Source organism: Rhinoderma darwinii, chromosome 2 (assembly GCF_050947455.1).
Source record: "Rhinoderma darwinii isolate aRhiDar2 chromosome 2, aRhiDar2.hap1, whole genome shotgun sequence".
NCBI lineage: Eukaryota > Metazoa > Chordata > Amphibia > Anura > Rhinodermatidae > Rhinoderma > Rhinoderma darwinii.
The window spans coordinates 119,234,349-119,254,022 of NC_134688.1; the positions used below are offsets into that span (position 1 = coordinate 119,234,349).

At 40.9% G+C, this 19,674-nt stretch overlaps 1 protein-coding gene across 4 annotated transcripts in view; it reads left to right on the forward strand.

Annotated features, from left to right (window-relative positions):
- FMNL3 (formin like 3) overlaps positions 1 to 19,674 on the forward strand; it is a 154,738-nt gene that overhangs the window by 91,072 nt on the left and 43,992 nt on the right. For all 4 annotated transcript variants that reach the window (XR_012881386.1, XR_012881387.1, XM_075852225.1 and 1 more), the window contains exon 4: positions 4,460 to 4,536. Coding sequence is in view for 2 of the 4 variants with exons in the window: in XM_075852225.1 (XP_075708340.1) it covers positions 4,460 to 4,536 (77 nt within the window). In the remaining 2 variants the exon portion in view is untranslated. The remainder of the gene's footprint in view (positions 1 to 4,459; positions 4,537 to 19,674) is intronic.

The window sequence follows — 19,674 nt, forward strand, 5'->3', positions numbered from 1 at the left end:
CATTGGGGGTGAATTTATTTTCCTGACTATTTTTTTGCCATGTCGAGGGCAGGCACAGGGGCATATAGAGTGTGAGGACCCTGACAAACAAGTCCCCATATATCGACATTCAGGCCCCTCTGAGTATGACTTGGGCTAACCGCAATCCTTACGTAGGTTATTAAATGGTCCGTATCCAAGTGTAAGGTTAACATATATATTTTCTTATCTTTTTTTTTTTTAATCCTGTAAATGTCCCTGTTAGGAGATATTGTAGTTATGCTATTTTATATTTGGTCTTCTGATGTGAAAAAAATTACTTCTAAAAGGGTTAATAGTATTTTTTTTTTTTGATTTTTTTTTAAATTTGTAGTATAATGATAAAAGCCATTATGGTGTCAATGTCACATATACAATTGCAAGAAAACCAAAGGTAATCTGAGGTTTTCCAAGTGGCATGGTTCACACAAACCAATCTTTCTTGAGAAGATCTGATTGGTCAGTAACCAGGCTTTGTGTGCCTTTTATTTAATGGGCAAAGCACTTGTGAAACCCACACTTCAATCTCATCTCCTGTTAGCTCTTGAAGTCATTAACACAGGTTCACTTAGTTTTTCTCCCTGCACTGTGGATGTTTATTTATTGTGTTCTATAAGGCATGAACAGTACAACTTTTTGTGGTGTTGGTTTAGTTAGATCGTGTTTGTCTATAATTGTGATTTAGATAAGGGCCTGTTCACATGACCGTTCGCTTTCCGTTCCGGGGTTCCGTCTGAGGTTTCCGTCGGGTGAACCCCGCAATGGAAAGTGAAAGCACAGCTTCCATTTCAATCACCATTGATCTCAATGGTGACGGAAACATCGCTAATGCTTTCCGTTCGTCACCATTCCGGCAGGTTTCCGGTTTTCTGACGGAATCCATAGCGGAGTCGACTGCGCTATTGATTCCGTTGGAAAACCGGAAACCTGCCGGAATGGTGACGAACGGAAAGCATTAGCGATGTTTCCGTCACCATTGAGATCAATGGTGATTGAAATGGAAGCTGTGCTTTCACTTTCCATTGCGGGGTTCACCCGACGGAAACCTCAGACGGAACCCCGGAACGGAAATGAACGGTGATGTGAACAGGCCCTAACAATCAGAACACATTTTTTTTAGTAATCAATGCAGAAATCCAGGTAATTCCAAAGCGTTCATTTTAATTATTTGTTGCAACTGCATCCGTAGATTAAAGTTCTATCTCTATCTATCTTTTTTGCTAAAATAATCTTCTATTAATAAAGAGGATTTCTAAAGCAGAATGACTTAGTTGTTTATGCAGGCTTTAAAGAGGCTCTGTCACCACATCATAAGTGGCCTATATTGTACATGATGTGATCGGCGCTGTAATGTAGATTACAGCAGTATTTTTTTTATTTAGAAAAACGATCATTTTTGACGGAGCTATGACCTATATTCGCTTTATGCTAATGAGTTTCTGAATGGACAACTGGGCGTGTTTTACTATATGACAAAGTGGGCATTGTACAGAGGAGTGTATGACGCTGACCAATCAGCGTCATACACTTCTCTCCATTCATTTACACTGCAGATAGCGATATAGCTATATCGCTATGTGCAGCCACATAAACACACTATAACGCTACTGCGGTGTCCTGATAATGAATATACATTACCTTCAGCCAGGACGTGATGTATATTCAGAATCCTGACCACTTCTCTGCACGTCTCTGTGATTTACAGCACAGCAGGCGTAGTCTCGCGAGATTACGCTGTAAGCTGTCATTCACAGCGAGATCTCACTGTGCTATGCTGTAAATCACAGAGACGCTACAGAAGAATGGTCAGGAGAATGAATACACATCACGTCCTGGCTGGAGGTAATGTATATTCATTGTCATGACACTGCAGTAGCGTTATAGTGTGTTTATGTGACTGCACATAGCGATATAGCTATATCGCTACCTGCAGTGTAAATGAATGGGGAGAAGTGTATGACGCTGATTGGTCACTGATTGGTCAGCATCATACACTCTGTACAACGCCAAATTTGTCATAAAGTAAAACACGCCCATTTGTCCATTGAGAAACTCCTTAGCATAAAGCTAATATAGGTCATAACTCCGTCAAAAACGATCGTTTATCAAAATAAAAAGCACAGCTGTTATCTACATTACAGCGCCGATTACATTATGTAGAAGATAGGGCATTTATAATGTGGTGACAGAGCCTCTTTAAGTATCCTTACACTGGCACTGTTAAAACTTTTGTTAAAATGTTTAATTTTCATGGCCATACTTAATAGAAATTTTATACAGTTTTGGTCCCCAAATTATAAAGTGGGTCTCCACACTTTACAAATCCCCTGGGCACAAATTTTGGTTTATGGTATTCTTTCCCCGTACTTCCAACTAGCTAGGGGTACTAGACAGGGGTGTCCTCTATCCCCATTGCTATTCGCCACAGCTATAGAACCTCTGGCCTTCTCCGTCAAAGTGTCATTTATCGAGGGGTAAAATTTGGGGAATGGAAAATAAAATCTTCCTTTACGCCAATGATATGATTCTTTTCATGTCTCGGCCTAAGGATTCCTTGCCTGCAGCGATTACCGCAATTGGCAGATTTGGAGAAGTCTCTGGTTTACATACAGTAAATTGGCAGAAGTATTTTTTTTATGCCACTACAGGATCAAGATTGGGCGCCAATAGTCTGTGGACTCAGTCATTAATCATTTTAAATATCTGGATATAATAGTGAGTAAAGTTCATGGTTCTGATATGGGTAACAACTTTCAACCTTTATTGGATTACATAAAGACCACTTAGCCTCATAAAAATTATAATACTCCCAAAATGCCTATATATACTGGAACATGCTGCGGTACCTATTCCCCTGTCTTTTTTAAAAAAAAAATGTGTTCATGCTCTATTTCCATTTCTTATATGGGGGACAAATAGATCGAAGCTTAAATTTAACTACATTGCAAACAACCAAGTCCTCGGGAGGAGCCTCTCTTCCCGACATCTATTTATGTTATCTATCTGGACAACTGCGTTAACTGACCTGGGAGTTCTCCCTAATAGAGAGCATCATCTTGCTTTCTATTTAGACATGCCCGACTTATGGCCGATTCTAGAAGGCACAACCGTGGCACCCAGAAAATGACTCCCATTTTATAGGATAGCAGCACAGGTGTGGCTAGCCACAGAGAAATGACTTTCCTTCACTGATATAATTTCTGAGACACTTCTGTGGCATAATTCCTCCCTGCCCCATATTTCTACCTCTTTAGACCCACAATTCTGGGAATCATGGTGGTAAAATGTGTGGGAGGCATGTATGCGGATGGCAGTATTAAATCTTTCACACATCTACAAACAGATTTTGGTATTCCCAGGAAAGCTTTTTTTATGTTTCTGCAAATAATTCACGCTCTGGAAACCCAGTATCCATCAGCGGGGCGATCCATCTTTAACTTCCCTATTATTGGGGTCTTTAAGTCCCAGGGACCCAGAGGTTTGATATCGGCTATATACTCCTTCCTTATTCATGCGAAATTGGAGGCAGCACCTCTGGTAGTGGAAGCAAAATGGAAGGAGTTGATACCTGACATTGAACCTGAAGTTTAAATCCCATACATTAGTGTTCCCAGCGGCCAATAATAGGATGACTCAATTATTTATAATCCACCAAAGCTATCTGACTCCGGTCAGGCTTCATAAAATGGATAGGTGCCCGACCACAGAATGCCATAGGTGTAGAGCCCCTAGATCGGACTTCTGGCATATGATTTGTTCGTGTCCATGCATTTGCTCATTTTCGGAAGAAGTAATTGCACTAGTCTCTACTGTCTTACAGCTCCCAGTACCTTTTACGCCACTGCTATATCTCTTTGGTATTGTTACAGAAGACTTGTGGTCGCATCACACCAAGATATTCCTAAGGGAGGTGTTATTCTTGGCCCGTATGGCCATTGCGATTTAAGTGGATGGGCCCAAGACCCCACACAATCTCACAATGGAGATCGATGGTGAATTCTACTTTTCCATATGTCAGGATGGTATATAGAAATAGAGGATGTGGAGGGAAATTCTTGAAGGTATTGGGCTCCTGGTGTGATTCATCCGCCACGCTGTGTTCTTCACATTGATTCATAGATCTTCAGAATGCGCTATTCGTGCGTGACATTGCTTGATTGTGTCATACTGCTTACGTGTGTGTGATATTTTGAATATGTACTATACCAAATGTCATTTTTGTCTTGTATTGTTCCTTCCCGAATGTCATATCTGTGGTGTAGTTACTTTCACTTGTATGTTCCCAAGGATTCATATACGATCATAATGTCACACTGTAGGATATTTTATATGTGCAAATGTACATCTGCACGGCATCTGTGTTTGGAATTGTGATCTTTCGATGTTCTCTTTCTTTTAAAAAAAAAATGAAAAATGTTTTATTTTCTTATACACATTTTAGAAATTCAGAAGACGAGTCCAAGAGTCTACAAAAGTGCTACGCGAACTGGAAATATCTCTAAGGACAAATCACATTGGGTGAGAACTAAATACAGCCGCATTCAGTGACCGTGTTTTTCTTTTTAATTCTAAAAGAGATTTTCAAACTTCTAAAATTATGGTTCGTAGGTTAAAAATGCAAAAAAATAAATAAAAATTGGGCCAACATTCTCTTGTAAAGTGTGTCGGGTCCTGTGTTGTGTCTTATGAACTTTCTACTCACCTTGTAAGTGGTTGTAAAGGAGACCAATGGATATGGTATTGTTCAGTAGAGTTGACAGTCAATGTGATTCTTCAGTATGCTTAACCCCTTCCCAACCAGCCCACATAGATTAGGTCCTTGTGCCTGCAGCCCGTTAATCTACATGTGCTTCCCCGCAGCCCGGCATCTCTCAGTACTGACTGCTACTAGCAAGGAAGACATCGGGTGGGATCACGGCCATGATCCCCGCCGATTAACCCCTTAAATGACGCAGATGTAAACAAAGCCTAAGTGGTAGTAAGATTTATCTCTCAATTTTAATTTCTCTCTTCTAAACAGGTCCAAATATAATCTTCTCTCAACTATGTCACATGTGCCACTAGTCCACAACTTTTATCACACTTTTATATGATCAAATGCATTGTAGAATGATGTTAGAGAAAATAAATAATGACACATTTCCTCCAAAATCATACTGTAAATGACTTCCTGTAAAACTGGCTTCTATTTATGTCTACGAAATTATAAACTACCTTTTGAGCTCCACTGGGGACAATCTATGTACAGTGCTGCAGACTATGTTGGCACTATATAGGAGTTGGGAAATAAATAGTCCCTTCAAGAGGACCTGTCGTGTGTGTGTGTGTGTGTGTGTGTGTGTGTGTGTGTGTGCGCGCGCGTTGTTTTTTTTTTTTTTATGTAAATAAAGCTCATACCTCCCCTTATTCCTGACATTCAGATGTAGCCGTCTTTACCTTGACTTTTAATGCATTAAAGAGGCTCTGTCACCACATTATAAGTGCCCTATCTCCTACATAATGTGATCGGCGCTGTAATGTAGATAAGTGTTTTTTATTTAGAAAAACAATCAATTTTGACCAAGTTATGACCTATTTTAGATTTATGCTAATGACTTTCTTAATAGACAACTGGGCGTGTTTTTATCTTTTGACCAAGTGGGCGTTGTGGAGAGAAGTGTATGACGCTGACCAATCAGTGACTAATCAGCGTCATACACTTCTCCCCATTCATGTACTCAGCACATAGTGATCTTGCAAGATGATGATATGCTGTCTCTTACTCGCACATTAACTTTACTGAAGTGTCTTGACCGTGAATAGACATCGCTTCCTGCCAGGACACGATGTCCATTTACAATCCCGACACTTCGGTAATGTTTGTGTGGGACTAAATGACAGCACAGCGTGATCTCGATGTGCTATGTGAGTAAGTCACACACAAACGTTACCGAAGTGTCGGGATTGTGAAGAGACATCGCGTCCTGGCTGAAAGCGATGTCTATTCACTCTCAAGACACTTCAGTAAAGTTAATGTGTGAGTAAGTGATAGCACATCATGATCTTGCAAGATCACTATGTGCTGAGTACATGAATGGAGAGAAGTGTATGACGCTGATTGGTCAGCGTCCTACACTGCTCTTTACAATGCCCACTTGGTTAAAAGGTAAAAAATACCCAGTTGTCTATTAAGAAAGTTATTAGCATAAATCTAAAATAGGTCATAACTTGGACAAAATTGATTGTTTTTCTAAATAAAAACCACTGCTGTTATCTACATTACAGCGCCGATCACATTATGTAGGAGATAGGGCACTTATAATGTAGTGACAGAGCCTCTTTAACCCCTTAGCGCACCAGGACGCACTGGTACGTCCTGCATTGAAGTGCTTTAAGGCACAGGGACGTACCGGCGCGTCCTGGCCAAAAACTGTCACCCTGTCAAAGGACAAGGTGACAGAACTGTGCCGTCAACTGTTTGACAGTTGACCGGCACAGTAAGACGGCAGGGGACCATTCACAGCGGCCTCCTGCCGGCGATCGCTGTGATTGGTCAGTCAAAGCAGACTGACCAATCACAGTTCCATGACGTGTGTATCACCGCCGGGAATCAACTGTCCGACGCCCCTCTGCAACGGCCAGGACCGGAGCTAGGCTCCGATCCGGTTGATTAACCCCTTTGATGCATCGATCAACGTGATCGATGCATCGAAGTGTCTTGTAGCCTGTCGGCAACCATGATGGTTGCCACAGGCGCGGGTGTCAGCTGTTTGTCACAGCTGACATCGTGCCCTAACGGCCAGGACCGGAGCAAGGCTCCGATCCGGCCGATTAACCCCTTAGATGGAGCTATCGCTGCATCTAAGTGATTAGATCGTACCCGATGGTTGCTAATGACAACCATCGGCACCCGCGGGTGTTCCGATGGTTGCTATGGCAACCATAGCCTAACAATCGCTTCCTAGTATGGAAGCCTATTAGGCCCCGCCGGGAGGCGAAGCCTAATAGGCTTGCTGTCAGTGAATAGCTGACAGCTCTAATACACTGCACTATGTAGGTAGTGCAGTGTATTAGAATAGCGATCAGGGCTTCATGCCTTCAAGTTCCTTAGTGGGACAAAAAAAAAAAGTTAAAACAAGTTAATAAAAATGTTGTAAAAAAGTTAAAAAAAAGAAGTTTCATGTTTAAACACTAGAACAGCCTTTTTTCCTATAATAAGTCTTTTATTATAGGAAAAACCAAAAAACATAAAAAAAAGTACACATATGTGGTATCCCTGCGACCGTAACGACCCAAACTATAAAAAATATCACGCTATTTTACCCGTACGGTGAACACCGTAAAAATTTTTAATAAAAAACTATTCCAGAATCGCTGTTTGTTAGTCACTACCCCTCGCAAAACAGAATAAAAAAAGGGATCTAAAAGTTGCATGTACCCCAAAATTATACCATTAAAAAACGCAGCCCGTCCCGCAAAAAACAAGCTCTCCCACCGCTTTTTTGACAGAAAAATAAAAAAGTTATGGCTCTCAGAATCTGGTGACACCAAAAATAAATTATTTGAAACAAAAGTGATTTTTATCGTGCAGACGCTTCAAAGCATAAGAAAAACTATATACATATGGTATCGCCGTAATCGTACCGACCTGCAGAATAACGTAAAATTGTCATTCATAGCGCATGGCGAACGCCGTAAAAAATTAATAATAAAAAACATCAGAATTGCAGGTTTTTGGTCACCTTGCTTGCCCAAAAAATGAAATACAAAGTGATCAAAAAATCGCATGTACCCCAAAATGGTACCAATGAAAACTACAGATTGTCCCGCAACAAATAAGCCCTCCCCCAGCTCCGGTGGAGAAAAAATAAAGACGTTTTGGCTCTCAGAATATGGCGATGCAAAATGTGCAAAGTGTCCAAAAGCGGATAAGATTGGGCGCCATTTATCAATGCGACACCGGCCACATATCTGTGGATAATTATTTATTTACCCCATTATTATACTCACTTATTATACCCCTGATGTTCTCCGCACAGCTTACATATGCCCCCACATCATAACTGAAATACCAGCAAAACCCCAAACAAAACAACTAGCGAGCAAAATCCACGCTCCAAAAGCCAAATGGTGCGCCCTGCAGCGTGCCCAAGCAGCAGTGTACGTCCACATATATGGCATCACCATACCCAGGAGAACCCGCTTAACGGTTTGAGGTATTTGTCTTCAGTGGCACGAACTGGGCACAAAATATTGTGCACTAAAATTGCACATACCTGTGGAAATTTGCAATTTTCACTTTGCACCATCCACTGAGCATTCGTTTCTAATAGAAAAAAAAAAACCTGTGTGGTCAAAATGCCTTGAGGGGTGCAGTTTCCAAAATGGGGGTCACTACTTGGGGGTTTGTTTTACTATTTGACCTCAGAGCCCTGCCGTTGTGGGCTAATGCTGCGAAAATCACCAAAATAGGTCTCACATGCGCCTTTCACTCCTAAGCCCTGTCATATGTCCAGGCAAATGATAAATGCCTTGAGGGGTGTAGTTTACAAAATGGGGTCACTTCTCATGGTTTTACACTCTACTCTGGTACCTAAGAACGCTCTGCAAATGCGACATGGGACCCGTACACCAGTCCAGCAAAATCTGTGCTCTAAAAGCCACATGGCACTCCTTCCATTTTGAGCTCTGCCATGTTCCCAAACAGCAGTTTAGGGCCACACATGGGGTATTGCCGTACTCCGGAGAAATTGGGTAACAAATTATGTGTTGTTTTTTCTCCTATTGCCCCTTGTGGGAAAAAAAATTGGGTGCAAAACTACATATTTTTGGGAAAAAAAAAAATTTTTCATTTTCACTGCCTCATTCTAATACAATCTATGAAACACCTGTGGGATCAAAATGCTGAGTACACCCCTAGATGATTACCCTGAGGGGTAAAGTTTCCAAAATGGAGTCACTTCTCAAGGGTTTCTACTGTACGGGTACCTCAGGGGCTCTGCAAATTCGACATGGCGCCCAAAAAACAATCATCCAAAATCGACATGCCAAGTAGCACTCCTGCCATTCTGAGCCCTGCCGTGTATCCAAGCAGCAGTTTATAACCACATATGGGGTATTGCCAGACTCGGGAGAAATTGCTTTACAATTGTTGGGGCGCTTTTTCTCCTTTATTCCTTGTGAAAATGAAAACAATTCAACATTTTAGTGGAAAGAATGTAGATTTTCATTTTCACTGCATAATCCCAATAATTCAGCAAAAAAACTGTGGGGTCAAAATGCTCACTATACCGCTAGGTAAATTCCACGAGGGGTATAGTTTCCCAAATGCGGTCACTTTTGCCGGGTTTGCACTATTTTGGCCCCTCAGTGGCTTTGCAAATGTGACATGGGGCCGCAAACCATTCCAGCAAAACTTGAGCTCCAAAAGTCAAATGGCGCTCCGTCCTTTCTAACTTCCGCCATGTGTCCAAACAGCAGTTTATTACCACATATGGGGTATTGCTGTGCTCAGAAGAGTTTGCTTTACAAATATTGGGGTGTTTTTTCTCCTTTATCTGTTGTAAAAATGAAAGAAATCTGAGCTAAAACTACATTTTATTATTAAGAAAAAATTTAGATTTTCAATTTCACTGCATAATTCCCATAAATTCAGCAAAAACCGTGTAGGGTCAAAATGCTAACTATACCCCTAGAAAAATTCCTTGAGGGGTGTAGTTTCCAAAATGGGGTCACTTTTGGGGAGTTTCCACTGTTATGGTCCCTCCAGGGCTTTGCAAACACGACATGGCACCGAAAACCAATGCAGCAAAATCTGCGCTCCAAAATCCAAATGGCCCTCATTCCCTTCTGAGCCCTGCCGTGGGTCCAAACAGCAGTTTATTACCACATATGGGGTATTGCCGTAATCGGGAGACATTGCTTTACAAATGTTGGGGTGCTTTTTCTCCTTTATTCCTTGTAAAAACTAAAACATCGTATGTTTTTTCAGAAAAAAAGTAGATTTTCATTTTCACAGACCAGTTCCAATAAATTTAGCAAAAAACCTGTGGGCTAAAAATGCTAACTATACCTCTTGAAAAATTCCTTGAGGGGTGTAGTTTCCAAAATGGGGTCACTTTTTGGGGGTTTCCACTGTTTAGGTACACAAGACCTCTTCAAAACTGACATGGTGCCTAAAATATATTCTAATAAAATAGCACCCTAAAATCCACCAGGTGCTCCTTTGCTTCTGAGGCTGGTATTTCAGTCCATTACCACACTAGGGCCACATGTGGGATATTTCTAAAAATTGCAGAATCTGGGCAATAAATATTGAGTTGCATTTCTCTGGTAAAACCTTCTGTGTTACAGAAAAAACTGTATTACAAATGAGTTTCGTAAAAAAAAAAAATAATTTGTAAATTTCACCTCTACTTTGCTTTATTTCCTGTGAAATGCCTAAAGGGTTAAAATAATTTCTGAATGTGGTTTTGAATACTTTGAGGGGTGCAGTTTTTAAAATGGGGTGTTTTATAGGGGGTTTCTAATATATAAGGCCCTCAAAGCCACTTCAGAACGGAACTGGTCCCTGAAAAAATAGCTTTTTGAAATTTTCTTGAAAATGCGAGAAATTGTAGCTAAAGTTCTAAGCCGCGTAACGTCCTAGAAAAATAAAAGCACGTTCAAAAAACGATGCAAACATAAAGTAGACATATGGGGGATGTTAACTAGTAAATATTTTGTGTGGTATTACGATCTGTTTTACAAGCAGATACATTACAATTTAGAAAAATGCAGATTTTTGCTAATTTTCTCTAAATTTTGGTGTTTTTTTACAAATAAATATTGAATTTAACGACGACATTTTTTCAGTATCATAAAGTACAACATGTCACGAGAAAACAATCTCAGAATCGCTTGGATAGGCAAAAGCATTCTGGAGTTATTACCACATAAAGTGACACATGTCAGATTTTCAAAAATCGGCTGTGTCCACAAGGCCAAAATAGGCTGTGTCCTTAAGGGGTTAAATAAACAATGGCTATATCTCTCTTCTTGACTTTTTGAATGACTTTTTAACCCCTTTAGGACACAGCCTGTTTTGGCCTTGTGGACACAGATGATTTTTTCAAATCTGACGTGTCACTTTATGTGGTAATAACTCCGGAACGCTTTTACCTATCCAAGCGATTCTGAGATTGTTTTCTCGTGACATATTGTACTTTATGTTAGTGAAAAAATTTGGTCGATAAATTCAATATTTATTTGTGAAAAACTTCAAATTTTAGCAAAAATTTGCATTTTTCTAAATTTAAATGTATTTGCTTGTGAAACAGATAGTAATACCACACAAAATAGTTACTAGTTAACATCCCCCATATGTCTACTTTTATGTTTGCATCATTTTTTTTTCACGTACTTTTATTTTTCTAGGACGTTACGAGGCTTAGAACTTTAGCAGCAATTTCTCATATTTTCAATAAAATTTCAAAAGGCCATTTTTTCACGGACCAGTTCAGTTCTGAAGTGGCTTTGAGGGCCTTATATATTAGAAAGTCCCCATAAATCACCCCATTTTGAAAACTGCACCCCTCAAGGTATTCAAAACCACATTCAGAAAGTATTTTAATCCTTTAGGCGTTTCATAGGAATTAAGGCAAAGTAGAGGTGACATTTACAAATTTAATTTTTTTTGCCGAAATTCATTTGTAATAAAAAAAAATCTGTAACACAGAAGGTTTTACCCGAGAAACGCAACTCAATATTTATTGCCCAGATTCTGCAGATTTTAGAAATATCCAACATGTGGCCCTAGTGTCCTAATGGACTGAAACACAGGCCTCAGAAGCAAAGGAGCACCTAGTGGATTTTGGGGCCTCCTTTTTTTAGGAATATATTTTAGGCACCATGTCTGGTTTGAGGAGGTCTTGTGGTACCTAAACAGTCGAAACCCCCAAAAAGTGACCCAATTTTGGAAACTACACCCCTCAAGGCATTTTTCTAGGGGTATAGTTAGCATTTTGACCCCACAGTTTTTTTGCAGAATTTAGTGGAATTAGTCTGTGAAGAAGAAAATCACCTATTTTTCTGTGGAAACATAGAATTTTTTCATTTTTACAAGGAATAAAGGAGAAAAAGCCGCCCAACATTTGTAAAGCAATTTCTCCCGATTACGGCAATAACCCATATGTGGTCTTAAACTGATGTTTGGACCCACAGCAAGGCTCAGGAGGGAGGGAGCGCCTTTTGGATTTTGGAGCGCAGATTTTGCTGGATTGGTTTTCAGTGCCATGTCGGGTTTGCAACGCCCCGGAGGGACCAAAACAGTGGAAACACCCCAAAAGTAACCCTATTTTGGTACACCCCTCAAGGAATTTTTCTAGGGGTATAGTGAGCATTTTGGCCCCTCAGGACCTTTTTTAGAGCTAAGGTGACCAAAAAACAGCAATTTTGGCGCTTTAAATGCTTTATTTATTACAGCGTTCACCGTGCGCAATAAATTACGTTTTAATTTATTCTGGCGGTCGGTACGATTACGCCGATACCATATGTGTATAGTTTTTTTTTACGTTTTGCAGCGTTTGCACAATAAAATGACGTTTCTATAAAATAATTTATTTTCTGAGACACGCTATTCTGAGCCGTAACTTTTTTATTTTTTCGTCAAAAAAGCGGTGGGAGGTCTTGTTTTTTGCGGGATGGGTTGTAGTTTTTATTGGTACCATTTTGGGGTAAATGCGACTTTTTGATCACTTTTTATTCTATATCTTGGGAGGGGTGGTGACCAAAAAATAGCGATGCTGACAGTTTTCCGTTTATTTTGTTTATTGCGTTCACCGTGCGGAAAAATTAACATTATAGTTTCATCGTTTGGGCCGTTACGAACGCGGCGATACCAAATATGTGTACTTTTTTTTAACGTTTTCATTTTTTCGCTATAATAAATTACTTATAGGAAAACAAAACCTTTTATTTTTACACTTTTATAAAACATTTTTATTAACTTTTTTTTACTTTTTACACTTTTATATTTTTGTTTAACTTTTTTCTTTACTTTTTACACTTTCTTTTTTTGACCTGCATCTTTGATCGCTGCTAGAATACATTACACTACCTAGGTAGTGTAATGTATTCCAACTGTCAGTGTGACGTCACAGTCACTCTGACAGTTGGTCTACGAGGATCAGTAGAGGCTGATCCTCATAGGCTGGCAGACCTGGGGGCCGTTGTCTGGCCCCCGGGTGCCATCACAAGCATCAGAAGCCCCCACGATTGCATGGGGGCTGCTGATGCGCTACAAACCCAATACATGCGGAGATCGCAATCGAGCCCCGCATGTAACGGGTTATTTGCCAAAATCAGCGGCGATGAGCCGCTGATCGGCAACACTGGAGATTGTCCGCTGTCGGGGACAGCTGATCTCCAAGTTCCCGATGCACACTGTCGCTGGCCGTGGACTCCAGTCTTGTAGCTAGCACCCCTCCATGTAGATAGCACTCCCCTGCCTGAAGATAGAACCCCCCCCCTTTTCCTCCATAGATAGCGCTACTGTAGCACCCTGTAGGAGCGGAATCCCCGGCGGCCAGACCCCACTCTGGCAGGGGATTCTGCTACTGGAGAAGCCCCCTGGCGTCACTATCCATACATGGACAGTGACGTTAAAGGGTTATTCCTGGAGCGGAATCCCTGGCCTCCTCTGGCAGGGAATTCCGCTCTCCTGACGTCACTGTCTATATATGGACAGAGACGTCGGGGCTCAGTCTATGATCGGAATCCCTGGACAGAGGGTTTCCGCTGCTACAGGGGTGCTATGTACAAGGGGGGGGGGTGCTATCTACAATACAAGCTGGGGTGCTATCTACAAGGGGGGGGGTGCTATCTGCGGGGAACACAGGCGCTATCTGCAGGGGACACTGGTGCTATCTACTTGGGCTCTGTGGCACTGTGTGGGCACTGTCACCTTATGTTGGCACGGTGGTACTATGTGGGCACTGTGGCACTATGGACACTGGCACTTTATATGTGAGCACTGTGATACTATGTTAGCACTGTGGTGCTATCTACAGTTGGCACTGTGGCACTATGGTATTATGGTACTATGTGGGCACTGGCCCTATGTGGGCATTATCTACAGTGGGCACTGTGGCACTATCTACAGGGACATTGCAGCATTATCTACATGGGCACTGTGGTATTCAGGGGGTTGGGACAAAAAACCACAGACAAGTAAAATCCATCCTTCTTCTTTTTTTTTTTTTTTTAACAGGCATAAAAAACGAATGGCAAACTGCCAGTAGAAACAGACAAACGGACTGGAAATGGATGAAAATTTAGAGACACACTGATGCAAAATGGCCATTTAAAACGGACAGTTGATCAGTTTTTAATGGCCATTTTTTTTCACTGTCGTGTGAATGTAGCCTAATTGTGAGTAAAGGTACAGAGGGGTGGAGACCTCATCCTTTACTAGATTGTCTCCTGCATCGCTGTGACGCTGTCTAATCAGAGCGGGCGGACTCTCAGCGATGCAGAACACCTGCTGATCTTGCGAGATTTACCGAATGGTTGCGATGCTGCTCCTATGAGTGAGATCTGCTGTCTGGGTCTTCAGTTTTTCTCCCCATTGCTACTTCTCCTGTTTTCTGGACGGCAGCGGCGTCCAGAGTAACTGCATTACAGGTCTTCTGCATCGCTTTGAGGCCGTCCTCCTTGATTGGACAACATCACAGCGATTTAGACGACAGCGCTGGCAGAGGGGATATGAGGTCTAAGCTGTTTTAACACACTGCACCATATATAGGAGTATAAATTGAAGGAATAGTTCAGGTGTGTCTTGATTTTATCGACAGGATGTGCTCTGAAGTGTCCTGGCACACCAGACTGAGAGGGGGCAACTGGGAAGGAAACCGAATAACCGGAACATTACTACTTCCTGCATATTGTATCTGATCTTCCTTGGGACACTGTTCCAGGCCTGTCCCAGTGCTTTATGCTTCTATCATGGAGTGAGTCACGTTCTGAATGTGGGTGGATTGTGTGCAGGGTAATTAATATAAATAAATCTATAACTACCGGGCAAAAGTTTTAGAACACCTCAATTTTTCCCGTTTTTTATTGATCTTTACAATTTAATGTCTCAAATGTACTTTGAAATGAAAGCATAGAAGAAATCGGTTAAGATTAATAAAAATGATGGATTAGCTGTGTTTTAACCATTTAAATCTAGATGTTTGACTCGTCGTAGTTGATATAACAGCTTTACACAATGGAGGCATTCTTTCTACAATTGCATTCAGATATTGTTCAGAAATGTATTCCCAACATTGTTGCAGACGTTCCCACAAATGTGCTGCACTTGTAGGTGGCTTTGCTTTTACCCTTTTGTCCAGTTCATCCCAAACAAGCTCAATGGGGTTGAAGTCTGGAGACTGTGCAGGCCATTCCATTCTTTAAAGCCTACCGGCATCTTCTTGTCTTAGGTAGTTCTGGCATAACTTAGAAGTATGTTTTGGATCATTGCCTTGCTGTAATATGAACCCCATACCAAGTAGGCATACACCAGAGGGTAGTGTATGACGCATCAAAATACTGTGGTAGCCCTTTTTGTCCAGTGAGCCAGTAACCCTGTGCAACTTGACAACTCTGGATCAAGCAAAAAAAAAAATTAGACCATCACGCTTCTTCCTCCATATTTGACAGTTGGTGTCGCTCACTGAGGAAGCATCCTTTCACGTACGCCAACGTCCAAAAACCCTGCGTGATATACCAAAGATGTCACATTTTGATTCATCAGTCCGTAAGACCTTCTTCCACTCTTCAGTAGTCCACTGGAGGTGCTGCTTGGCCCAGGAAAGTATATATTTTTTTTTATTTAGCAATCTTACCAGTGCTTTCTTACTGATACTCGACCTGTCAAACCTGCAGATAGAAGTCTTCTCTTCACAGTTGAAATGGAAACCTGTTTATTTTTTGCTGCATTAAGCTGGGCTTGAATATTTTGTGCTGTGAGGCACCGATCACGCAAACACTTGACTCTATTAAGTGCCTTATGATGGCAATTTCTCTGTAGGGCAGACCTACACTTCTAAGGGTATGTTCACACGGCAACGCCAAATACGTCTGAAATTACGCCGCTGGTTTCAGGCAAAAACAGCTCGTGAATTTCAGACGTTTTGACAAGTGCACGTGTTTATCGCGGCATCCATTACGGACGTAATTGGAGCTGTTTTTCAATGGAGTCCATGAAAAACTGCTCCAATTACATGCACTTCTTTGAGGCGGGCGTCTTTTTACGCGCCGTCTTTCGACAGCGGCGCGTAAAAAAAAAGCCTGTCTGCACAGAACACCGTAAGACCCATTGAAATCAATGGGCAGATGTTTGGAGCCGTTTTTTTCAGGCGTAATTCGAGGCGTAAAACGCCTGAATTACGTCCGTAAATAGGGCGTGTGAACATACCCTTAGGGTTATAATAGTTTGTCGTCTTTTGTTATTAGCCTTTTTCTTTCCATTATCATATCAATGTGCTCTGTCCTGAAGAGCAAAACCGTCCAAATCCTGCCCTACAGGGTGTTGTAATGCGGTCTGTTCCAACGCTGGTTATAGAGAATCAGATGGTTTGAAGGTAATCTCCAAAAGTTGGGAGACCTGCAGGAATAGTTTTCATCCAATTTCAAACCATAATTGGCTTTCTGTGCTGCAGCGCAGCTGTCGTTGATGTCTTCCCTGAAAAAAGCCCTTTGATTAAGATCAGAAATTCAGACCATTGTTGCGTTTTGAGGTTAAAAATTCATATTATTTTTATGTTTTTAACTTACTTTTGAACCTTTGAGCCGTTTTACGTTTGCTGTACTAGAACCTTGTTAATGTAAAAAATAACTGGGAAAAATTGAGGTGTTCTAAAGCTTTCGATTGGGACACCGTGTGGCTGGCATTTAATACATATATATACGTCAGCTGCTGGAGACCCATTTTGAAGAAGTGGTTTATGTAATTCAATGAGATATTGACATGAAGTTCCCTCTTTTGAAGGTTCTGCAGCAGCTGAGCTATTCTTGCTAATCTATTGTAGGAGTTACATTATTTTTTATATTTGAGTTCCTTACTGTAATGTACTTTGCTGTAGTGCTGCCTGTGAAAGATGTATTACGTAACAGATTTTTGGCTTCAGCCTTTCTAGGTTGGATATTAACCAGCACGGCAGACTAGTAGCTTGTGAGTAACCTGAATACATGCAGGAGCAAATTGGGAGGAAAAAAAAAAAAAGAATACTTCTTGGCATCATTTAGGTAGGATTCAGGCATACGTCAGCTGTAAGCAGCCCCAGAAATAGAGCATGTAGTCAGACAGGAAATGTGCAGGAGGTGGTGGGGGGATCGGTAGAGGCAGCAGACAGGAAATAGGCGGGCTGTTGGCCCGAGAGAGGAAAAAGTGGGGCTGCAGCTCCAGTGTCAGCCTGAGTCATGTGCTTGTGTACATGACGGAGATGTGGCAGCTTCTAGGGAGAGAATGAAATCAAGTTTATATCCTCCTCATTGCCAAGCCACTCGGTAGAAACTAAGTATTAATATGATCATACAAAAGAAAACTCATACAAAAATTCTCATGGTCATAAAACATTTTACAGTGCGCCTGGTGTGATAAATATTGTGTAAATGCTTGGAGTGGACATTTTTGGCATTTCTTGGTCTTTCCATGATTAAAGTATTCATCAAGGAGTCACCAAAAACTGTAGTCTTGGCGTGCAGAAAAAAAATCATATTTTTGCCAGGGCCAAAAGTCATTTATGGCACTAAATTAACCCCTTCCCTCTTTGGCCAATTTTGACCTTCCTGACAGAGCCTCGTTTTTCAAATCTGACATGTTTCACTTTGTGGTAATAACTCCGGAATGCTTTTACCTATCCAAGCGATTCTGAGACTGTTTTCTTGTGACACATTGGACTTTATGTTACTGGCAAAATTTGCCCGATACATTCAGTATTTAATTGTGAAAAACACCAAAATTTAGCGAAAAATTAGCATTTTTCTCAATTTAAATGTATCTGCTTGTAAGACAGGCAGTTATACCACACAACAATGTTGCTAACTAACATCCCCCATATGTCTACTTTAGATTGGCATCGTTTTTTGAACATCATTTTATTTTTCTAGGACGTTACAAGGCTTAGAACTTTAGCAGCAATTTCTCACATTTTCAAGAAAATGTCAAAATGCTATTTTTACAGGGGCCAGTTCAGTTGTGAAGTGGCTTTGAGGTCCTTAGATATTAGAAACCACCAATAAGTCACCCCATTTTAAAAACTGCACCCCTCAAAGTATTAAAAACAGCATTTAGAAAGTTTCTTAACCCTTTAGACATTGCGCAGGAATTAAGGCAAAGTAGAGGTGAAATTTACAAAGTTCATTATTTTTTTCCAGAAATTCATTTTGAATCAATTTTTTTTGTACCACAAAAGGTTTTACCCAAGAAATGCAACTCAATATTTATTGCCCAGGTTCTGCAGTTTTAGGAAATATCCCACATGTGGCTTTAGTGTGCTACTGGACTCAAGCACTGGCCTCAGAAGCAAAGGAGCACCTGGTGGATTTTGGGCCTCCTTTTTATTAGAATATATTTTAGGCACCATGTCAGCTTTGAACAGGTCTTGTGGAACTAAAACAGTGGAAACCCCCCAAAAGTGACCCCATTTGGGAAACTACACCCCTCGAGGAATTTATATAGGGGTGTAGCAAGCATATTGACCGGCCAGTTTTTTTGCAAAAAATTTTGGAACTAGGCCATGAAAATGAAAATCTACATTTTTTTTCAAATAAAATGTAGGTTTAGCTAATTCTTTTTCATTTCCAAAAGAACTAAAGTAGAAAAAGCACCACAACATTTGTAGAGCAATTTCTCCCGAGTAAAACAATACCCCACATGTGGTAATAAACGGTTGTTTGGACACACGGCAGGACTTAGAATGGAAAGAGCGCCATTTGGCTCTTGGAGCTCAAATTTAGCAGGAATGGTTTGCGGGGGCCATGTCGCATTTGCAAAGCCCCCGAGGGGGCAAAACAGTGGAAAACCCCAACAAGTAACCCCATTTTGGAAACTATACCCCTTGAGGAAATTATCTAGGGGTATAGTGAGCAGTTTGACCCCACAGGTGTTTTACAGAACTTATTGGAAGTAGGCCGTAAAAATGAAAATCTACATTTTTTCAAAGAAAATGTAGGTTTAGGTATTTTTTTTTCTTTTCCACAAGGACTCATGGAGAAAAAGCACCATAAAATTTGTAAAGCAACTTCTCCCGGGTAAAACAATGCCCCACATGTGGTCACAAACATCTGTTTGGACACACGGTAGGGCTCAGAATGGAACTAGCAACATTTGGATTTTGGAATGGTTTCTGGGCGCCATGTCACATTTGCTGAGCCCCTGTAGTACTAGTACAGTGGAAACACCCCAAAAGTGACTCCATTTGGGAAACTGCACCCATGAAGAATCATCTAGGAGTATAGTGAAAATTTTGATCCCAAAGGTTTTTTGCAGAATTAAATAGAATTAAGCCATGAAAATGAAAAATAATTTTTTTTTTCCAACAAGATGTAGTTTTAGATATACATTTTTCATTTTTACAAGGAATAGAGAAGAAAAAGCACCCCAACATTTGTAAAGTAATTTCTCCCGAGTACGGTAACACCCCATATGTGGTT